General features: G+C 38.1%; 1 protein-coding gene across 1 annotated transcript in view; it reads right to left on the reverse strand.

Moving 5' to 3' along the window:
* ATP13A4 (ATPase 13A4) overlaps positions 1 to 10,031 on the reverse strand; it is a 168,342-nt gene that overhangs the window by 6,432 nt on the left and 151,879 nt on the right. Inside the window, exons 26-29 of the mRNA XM_027766130.1 lie at positions 9,050 to 9,221; positions 7,701 to 7,894; positions 6,595 to 6,683; positions 2,444 to 2,524 (exon numbers count right to left, since the gene is read on the reverse strand). Coding sequence (XP_027621931.1) covers positions 2,444 to 2,524; positions 6,595 to 6,683; positions 7,701 to 7,894; positions 9,050 to 9,221 — 536 coding nt within the window. The remainder of the gene's footprint in view (positions 1 to 2,443; positions 2,525 to 6,594; positions 6,684 to 7,700; positions 7,895 to 9,049; positions 9,222 to 10,031) is intronic.

Below are 10,031 nucleotides of genomic sequence, written 5' to 3' on the forward strand. Positions count from 1 at the left end.
AAGTTCTATGTTAAATATTTTTTTAAAAAGCAATACTATATATATATATATAAAACAATGACCATCTTTCTGCAACTCAGTCTAAAGACACCCACTTTAATACTCTCTTATCAATCTGGTTACTTTGGAGGCCATATTATTTAACATAGAACTTCTCAAAGTATGGTCCCTAAACCCGTCACATCAGAATCACCTGGCAACCTGTTAGAAATGCAAACTCTTGCACATACTCCAAATCTACTGAATCAGACACATTGGGGATCAGACTTAAAAATCTGTGTCTTCAGGCAATAGTCCCCAAGATAAACAAATGGGACTGTATTAGGCTGAGAAACTAAGGTACAGCAGAAGAAACTATAATTAGAGTAAGAAGACACCCCCCAGAGTGCGGGAATACGTTTGAAAACTATACCTCAAATAAGGGACTGATAACTAGAAATATACAGGGAACTCAAGTAGCTTACCTGCAAAAAAGAATCAATCCAAGCAAAAGAAGAAAAAATTAGCTGAACAGACAATACTCCTAGGAAGACATATGAACAGCCAAAAAACATATGAAAACACACTTGGCATCTCTGAGAAGGTAAATGCAAATCAAAGCCACAATGAGATATCACTTAACACCAGTCAGAATGGCTAGAATTAAAAAAATAATAATAAAGAATGATAAGTGCTGGTGAGGCTGTGGTGAAAAGGGAACTCTCCTACACTGTTAGTGGGGATGTAAATTAGAATAACCACTGTAGAGAACAATGTAGAGATTCTTCAGAAATCTACAAATAATTTCACTCTGAGATACTTACCCAAAGGGTAGGAAAACCCCAATTAGAAAAACCCTTGCACATCCATGTTTATTGCAGCATTATTTAGCTAGGACATGGAATCAAACCAAATGTCCAAAAATAGAAGAGAGGATTGAAAAAATGTGGCATATGTACTCTATGGAATACTACTCAGCCATAAAAAAACAATGAGACCCTGACATTTGATACAGAGAGGGTAAATATGGAAGACTTAATGCTAAGCAAAGCAAGTCAGACTATGAATGAGACTGTATGTCCCTACTCAATATATATCAAATGTCAATGCTCTATAGCAGAAACAGAAATATTAGAAGGTATAATACCAGGGAGAGCAACTGGAGCTACTTGAGAAAGTAGGGAGAAGGGTAATACGGGGTGGGTAATAGGGGAATGGAGGGAGGGGAACAAGGAAAAATATGTTTAATTGACCCAAAAATGAAAAGTTATTTGCTGATGATAATGTATATGATAATGTCTTTGTCTTGACTGATATGCACTTACTGAAGCTAGGAAAAGTCATGTTGTACATTGTAAAGCTGTATGTGATTAAATGTAAATAATAATTTTTTTAAATCTGTGTCTTAACAAACTCGCAGGTGATTCTGATGCCCACTCAAGCTTGGGATGCTTTGACTTAGCCTAGAGGGAAGCTCCAATACCCTCGTTCTGTGCCCTGATCTGTGCCGATCCTATGCCCACTTTAGTCTGTGCACTAAGTCTGTTCATTGCACTCCTGCCTACATGCTGCCGTAGGAAGCTGAGGCCATGGGTGCTCACAGCCCATGGTGAGACCCTGTTTCCTGGAACAATTCCAGTTTCATACTTGGACAGGAAGAGGGACGGACAGAATCCTGCATTGCACCTCTCCTTTCTCACAGATGCAATTTTGGGGGTGCCCCTGGCCCAACAGGGGGCTTTGGAGAATGGATATTATATCTAATGGCACTGAGAAGAGAAAGTGTCATGTAGATAAAGAAAGTGGAGCATGAGTTCATTTCACAGAGGGAATAGAACAAATAGGAACTGAAGAATAAGAGCTGAAAAGCACACTGCGAATCTCATTTCCCATCTCTAAAAGTAAAAAATAATTTAAGTGAAAGAAGCCAGACACAAAGGCCACATATTGTATGATTCAATTTGTGTGAAGTGTCCTAAATAGGCAACTCCATAGAGACAGAAAGTGTATTAGTGGTTGCCAGGAGGTAGGAGAAGAGAGGAGATGGGATAGGAGCAAATTCTAATGAGAACAGGATTTCTTTGGGGGTAATAAAAATATTCTAGAATTAATTACTGTTGATAATTGCACAACTCAGTGAATATACCCCAAATCACTGACTTGTATACCTCATTATGGTGAATTTTATACAAATCCTATCTCAATTTCAGAAATGAATTTGATTGGGTCTCTATTTGGATATTTTGGAAGTGAAAGGACCTTAGGACCTCCATTATTCCAACCCCACTTTACAGATAGGAAAACTCTGCTTGGAAACCATCAGAGGGAAGCACCCACCGCTCATGGAGTGAAAAAAGAGAGCCCTCGTGCTGTTGAGCCCTTGTCAGCTAAACTGTTCTTCCTCAGACTCCCAGAGGTCCCCTGGCAACACATGCACAGTGATCAGCAGCCTGAGGGCACTCACCTCCACGACAAGGGACACAATGAAATTGGAGCTGAGCATGACGACGATGTAGACCCTCCACAAGACAGGCGTGCAGAGCAGCTGGTGGGAGATGACCAAGCACAGTTAGTACGAAGACAGCTATATTCTGGGGAAATGCTCACATTGCACGTGTTCACAGGTTATAACTCTCATATGTAATGTATATGTCGGTATATACATGGATGCTATATTTACATTATGTATATATACACATTGTATATACATATATATGTATATCTGAAGTGTTGGTATGTCATTTCTACGTATTCATGCACAAAAAAGAGTATGGAATAATTTACTCACTGATCCCATTATTTGGGGTTATGGTTGTTGCTCTTTTCCTTTTATCTTACTTTCCTTTATTTTTTCTGTTGTTGTTTCTTTGTAATGTCTGTTTCCTAAAATAAGTCTGGCCACTTTGCAATAAAAATATAGTAAAGTCCTTTACATTTGCTTGTTTTGTTTCGAACATAAGACTGTGGCTTTATTCCCAGGAGAGTCTGAGGCACAAGTGTCAAGCCTCCACAAGGACAGCGGACAGCGTTGCACTCTTCTCTCTTTTCAGCACTGGGTCGGGGTTTCACCCACGGAACTATGCGCACAGTTGCAAAGGCTATGCCATCCATCACAAGGTACTTGCCAAACGAGCGTGTGGGGCTGAAATCCATCTTGGCAGGTAGTGTGCGTTCCCCAGCCCCTCCTAGGCACAGTGCCTCGTGTGCATGTGTGCTGAATGAATGAATGAGTGAAAAAAAGACAAGAAGACAAGTCCAATCTAGTATTGCCTTGTAAATTAATGCTTTGCTTGGAAATCATGAGAGGAAAGCATTGCCTCATTTACTGGTAGGAATAAAAACTGTTGCAACCCTCCGGAGAACAGGGCTATCAAAATTACAAATTTAAATCTACTTGTGGGAATTTAACCCAGAGATATACCTGCACATATCTAAAAAGCTATAAGTACTTGGTTATTTTATCGCAGCTTTGCTCATATTAGTAAAATCTTGGAAATAACCTAAATGAAGTTCATCAAGAACTTCATGGAAATGGTGGTATGAAAAAACTCTGCAGAGATTTCAAAAATAACTCCATTCCCAAATAAACTCATACTTTAATTCCATTTCCACAAACTTTTTGAAGATTTCTTGCATAATATATATGTGTGCATATATATATCTTATATATGTAATATGTATGTCTATCATACATATCTTATTAGACTCCATGCTGTCTTCATTTATTGGCTATGAGCAGCCCTTGGAAGTTTTGGCTTCGGGGGTTGGGGTGGCCAATTCTGAATGCAGTCGTTAGGCATCCCTCATTTGTCTTCTCAGCAGAGGGAGATCCTAGTGGAACATTTTCATGAGCTGCTCTAACCACAGTCTTGCACCTTGCTTCCTTTCACATGAGAGCACATTTTGCCAAAACGACTGCAGTCAGGATTTGCCACCCCAACCACCCTGAAACCGTACCTTTCAAGGGCTGCTCATAGCCAATAAATGAGGACAACATGGATTCTAATCATTCCTGAGATCTGGGGCAACGCTGGCTTGCTTTCTTAGCACTGCACTGACCTCTGAGACTCTGCTCATCCAGCCTCCTTCCTTCCCTGTCCCTTTAAGAGGCGTCCAACCTGTATCTCAGTAGGGTAACTTTCTCCACCTGCTCCTTCTGCTTCCTCCCTTCCACCCCTCAGGCATTTCCTCAGTTAGGTCATTTGCATAACTCACCCCACCTGAGCGCCTACATCTTGGAAGACTTAACCAAATGTGACAATCTTCTACTATTGTGTAAAAATGTGAGAGAAGAATGTAAGTAAAGTGTTATATGTGTGTGCGCACACACACACACACAAATTCCCAAGATATGTAAAATAAACTGAGGGGACTAGTGACTGGGGAACAAGAATGGGGGAGGTACCTTTACTTTATAGCATACTTTGTTGTTGTTGTTTTATACATTTGATCACTGTACATCACTACCACTTGTAAAGTACATTTAGCCAACACGAATACATTTCACACCAGTGCAGTTGAAGATGTCATACACATTACCATCAACAGATAATCATCCGTTTCTGTATCCCATAAAGGTCCTGCCTATCTTTGGGATTTTTAAATCAAGCAAATGTATCCCCTATCTAAAAAATGCATTTTTTAAATGGGCCAGCAGATGGTGTAATGGTTACATTGCTGAACTCTCACATGGTCGACCGTGGTTCAAGTCCCAGACCTGGTAGCTTCAAACTCACGCTAGGCACATGTGCATGCATGCCTAAAATCTCGAGAGGAGAATAGGAGGAAAAGGGATTGTGGTGTGCTCATCCCTCGGAGGTAATTTCTCACTTTCTGTCTCTCCAGTGAACGCATGTGCCCTATAGCAAAAATCTCTCTAATAATAATAATAATAATAATACATTTTTTAAAAGTGAAGAGTTTCTAGGTTCTAAAACAGCATGACTCCACTTAAACTTCATAAATCAATGAACATAATATATAAACTATAAAAGAGGAAAGAATATAGTGAATAATATTATAATTTTCCTTGCTTGTATAGTCTATATTTTCTCAAATTAATTCTCAAATTAATGTATATTTGATGTAATAATATGAGAAAACTTGTTTTTAGAGATTTTTGCTATAGAGTACTTGTACTTGCTGGAGAGACAATAGAAAGAGATAAATCACCCTCCCCCACCCCAGGGAGGATGGCCACAATGCAATTTCTTCTCTGTTTTCCTCTCTGAATTTTGGGCACACACACACACACATGCACCCAGTATGAATTTCAAGCTGTCAGGTCTTGGACTGGAATTGAGATCAGCCACATGGGAGTTGAGTGCTTTAATCAGTGCACACCTGCTGGCCCTGAGAAATAATTAGTTTTAAGATGAACAACAATTCCTTGTCATGCTGACAATGACTCCAAACAGGTTATTTCTAAGTCCATTATGATCCTTCGTTTGTTAGACCAAAGGACCCAGCCTCTCTGTGGAAGTCATCATATATTAAAAAGTAAGATTAAACCCAACATCTCTCTGTAGGATTAAGAAGTTTTAACTCCGAAGACTAGTGGGCAAGTTCTATATATTTCCGTGAGTACTTCATCTAATTCGTACAGACAGTGAATGGCAATGATCATTACACTGCTAAGCACAGTAATGCAATTATAAACATAAAGAAGGTAGATGCTATTTAGTGTATGGACCGTCACTGTGGGACATGAAGGTATTGTTGACTTGGAATGCACTACGTACTCCCTGATTTGGAATGCACTAGGACTGACCTTTGCTCAGTCAGCTGTTCCTTTGTTATTTTGTGATGTACACTGTGCAAGGCATTGTAATACAAAAACAAATTATGGTCTTGGCCCTCATGGAACCCATCTTTGAAATGGAGAGGCAAGTGGATGGTCAAAATAAAAAAAAAAAAAAAACTCAGCTCCTTTCACCATCTCCTCTATATCACATTTATTGTTCTAAAGGACCAACCCTTTAACAATGATTAAATTTTAGTTCCAAGAAGGATAGTTTGGCAGAATCAAAATATATGTTTTTCTCTCTTGGTTGAATATGTAAAATTTCTATATCTTTTCTGGTTTCAAATTGTCTCAATATTTCAAAACAGAAGAGAATGCAAGTATAACTCTTTGAACCTAACTATTGCTGACATTAAGTATGAACATACAGAAAAAACATGTTTTTGAAAGGGCACAAAAATTTAAATATAGATTTAAGAATTAACCCCCAAAAGTGTCATAGGTAAGATTGTATTAAACAGCTTCAAAGCAGAAGCAAGAAACAATCAGGAGAAAATCCCCTCACATTTGAAACAGAAAATGTATAAGTACATAGATTTTTTTTCCAATCTTACAGGGAATCTTTTTAAAGAAACATATTCAATACGTTTCAAAGGCTGTCTTTACTTTCAAGAAATCAAAGCCGGATAGAATTTTATTTCCTAAACAGGTTTAAAAAACGTGAGTGTGTTCAGCATTCTTTTTAACTCTGCAATCCCCTCCCCCAAAAATTGGTGTCGATAACCCACATCAATGGCAACTGTGACCTGGTGTTTGAAGTCAGGGGACCACGTCACTGACACATGCCGTAATGTCCCAGAGAGGAGACTTACATCCAAACGCCTGTGTAATTCTGGGATATCAGCAAACAGAATGAACAGGCACACACCCAGCTGTATGATGAGCACAAGGACAAATGTATCTGGGGAAATAAGAACACAAGCTTTCACTGTGAGCAATCGGAGTGCCAAGTGTCAGCTCTATTGGCAGACATAGTCTCGATTAACACTGATTGAATTTATTTCATATCCATCAATATATCCAAACCAGCATAGTAGATGAAACGTATTCATTTCTATGCAATAGATCTCACCTCTGCTACATCTATGCGTGTCCCTGAAGCGAATGGAAATTTTCAAGTACGTGTTTTAAGTTTCAATTAATAAAAATGATATGGCTAACATAAAAAAATCATTTTCAATAAAGGCCTTGAAGACATTCAAGTATCTGAATTCCTTTCATATAAATCATCTGCCTCAAATCCTTATGTGGAAAAAAATGAAGACTGTAAATAAACCAGTTTTTGAAAATTGCAATCTGGTGTAGGTCAGTTTACTTCCTCATCCCAAGAAGGAAAAGGACAAGATCATTTTCTCTGAACGATTTTTTAAGAAAATAATTATTCCATTTGTGCTTCTGCATTTTCCCATTTAGGAGGTAATGATAATGTACAAATAAGCATCCCAGAGACTGAACAGGTTACCCACTTCTCTTCCTGACACATGTCCCCACCTCAGATGTAAGAAAGCAGGGGGCCACAAGCCACCACAGTCTTCCATAATCTTCCATAATGGGTTGCTCTTGTTGGAGCCATTCCCAGGCTGCCACCGCACAATGCCATCTTAGGCACAGCAGGAGACAGGTTCCAACTGAGTGCTGTGACCCTTCCCCCACCAACCTCTTCCAAGATGAATTCTGACAAATACTGACAAGTAGAGAAACAAATTGGTCTTCTCAATTTGGAGTGATTCCAAGAAACTACACCTAAAGACAAATTTCTGGTAAAGGAAGAGGGAGAGGAATATGCCTGGGTATTTAACATAGTTTTGAAGAGAAGAGAAAGAACAAGAGAATGAGGCTGTACTACGATTTACAGAGTTCTGGAATGTCTGTTCTCCTCTCTGACCTCTCACCTCTGATCCAGTTCAATTATACTCACAGTTTTTATAGGTGGGCTGCCTAAATGGTTTTCCTTTAGAGAATGTAAGAGCCACCACAATGCAGTTGATTGTTCCCAAGAACCATATAGTGGTGTTCTCAAAACTTGTGAAGGCACTGTTACTTCCATTTTTTTCTGGAGCAGGTGGAGAAGTTGTTAACTTTGAAATGCTTTCATTTTGCACTGTGCAGGCACTAAAAAGAAAACCAAAGAAGTTGATAAGGTAAATGAGAAGCCCTGATAAAGCATTTGTATCTACACCACTTCAGGCAATACAGTAGTTAGAGGAAGCATTGAATCCTTCCATAATTGCCTACACTTTGGTGAGAAATACACTGAAAAATAAAGAGAAAGAAAAGGCACAGACAGACAGGTGTATTCTACCAGTTATTCATTCAACAAACTGTTTATTCATCATGTTGATTAAGGATATATGGCAAAGATGAATAAGTCATAATTCCCCCCTTGAGTGGCATAACATCTCTGATCATTTAGGAGTTGGATGACCATATTATTTATCATCCATCAGGGAAATACTTTTGAAAGTAAAAGGAAATACTTCAACTTTCTCACTAGGATATTACTTAATTTAACCTGGACTGTTGAAACTGAAGTTGCCCAGGTAACTATAATCCATGGTCATTTATACATATAAAAGATTATGATAATGATATATCAAATGATACATCAAACTATGCTACAGAGAAGAAGCAATCAATGGAAATTTGCTCAAAAGAATTAAAGAAGCCCAAATCTTTGACAGAGGGACTACCTATTTGCTTTCTATAATATTGGTCAGATGATGTTTGATAGAAATTAGAACATGAGAGATTGAAATTGAGGTACTGTATATCTCCACTTAACATATGCCGACTGTCTGCACTGTATGGTAGAGACTGAAAGACTGAAGGGCATAAAAGCATTGAACATAGCTATGGATACTGGAGACAATGTTAAAAGAAGATAGGAGAGGGGAAGAGCATAGGGAAGGAAATTAGGGAGAAAAAATAGAAAGGTGAGACGTTGTGGGACACAGAAATAGTTTATTACCTGTTGATGTGTACAGTATTCTCAACTGGACTGGTGTGAGGTGTATTTAATGTTGGGTAAATTCTCTATACAAGCTAAATGATGTATAGCAACTGAATATAAAACAATAATAATAATAATAATATAATAAATAAAATAATGCCAAATAAACATAGATGTGCAAATGTCAAAAAAGATGAAATAAAATTGTAAATGTATAAAAAAATGAAATGAGGCAATGATCATACCTATGTGCAAATGTCAAGAAAGATGAAATAAAATTGTAAATGTAAAAAAAATGAAATGAGGCAATGACATACCTGCGCATGTCCATGGAATACCAAGGCTGCCTCTGAACCAGGATGAAGCCCACGATGTGCATGGCCAGGCTGAGGAGAATGTTGAAAATCACAGAAAGTAACAGAGGTGGGGAGACCAGCCGTCCTGCAGGTCTGAAAGGCACCAGCTTGGGGTAGGCACCATTAAGGTTCACTACAAAGTAAGTAAAAGTTTTATCTTTAAGAACAAAAGAAAACGAAGAATTCAGAAATACAGTGCAACTTCTTTGGCCTCACATCAGAAAAAAATGGACAAATGAAGTATGTTACGAACTGAGGGAACAAAACAATAAATCCAAATTTAAGTCATATAGGGAATTCTAGAAGAGCAGACATACAACAAATTCCCTTTTCCTGCATATTAAATAGGCAAAGGCTATTCAATTATATATAAGGGACTGATGAAATATACCTTCTCATACACTGATTGTGAGAATATAAATTGATGCAGACCTTCTGCAGGGCAATTTGGCAATAACTATGGAGAGATTTAAAAATATTCATATGAACAGACCGAGATAGAATTGAAGAAAGCAATTCCATTTACAATAGCCACAAAGTAAATAAGATACCTAAGAAAAACCTAACCAAAGAGGTAAAAGGCCTCTACAAGGAAAACTATAAAAAACTGAAAAAAGAAATTGAATATGAAATTAAAAAATGGAAGGATATCTAGTGTTCTTGGATTGGAAGGACAAATATAATCAAAATGTCATTAATTTACATATTCAATGCAATTCCAACCCATTGCCTGTGACATTCTTCACAGAAATAGAAAAAAATATATAAAATTTGTCCAGAATCATAAAAGACCCTGTATCACCAAGGCAATACTGTGCCAAAAGAATAGGTTAGGAGTTATCTCACTACCCAACTTCAAAATATATTACAAAGTTGGGAACCAGCAATTAGCGTAATGGCTATGTCGCTGGACTCCCACGTAGTCGACCGCGGTTCACGTCCT

Source organism: Tupaia chinensis, unplaced genomic scaffold (assembly GCF_000334495.1).
Source record: "Tupaia chinensis unplaced genomic scaffold, TupChi_1.0 Scaffold141231_1, whole genome shotgun sequence".
Lineage (NCBI taxonomy): Eukaryota > Metazoa > Chordata > Mammalia > Scandentia > Tupaiidae > Tupaia > Tupaia belangeri.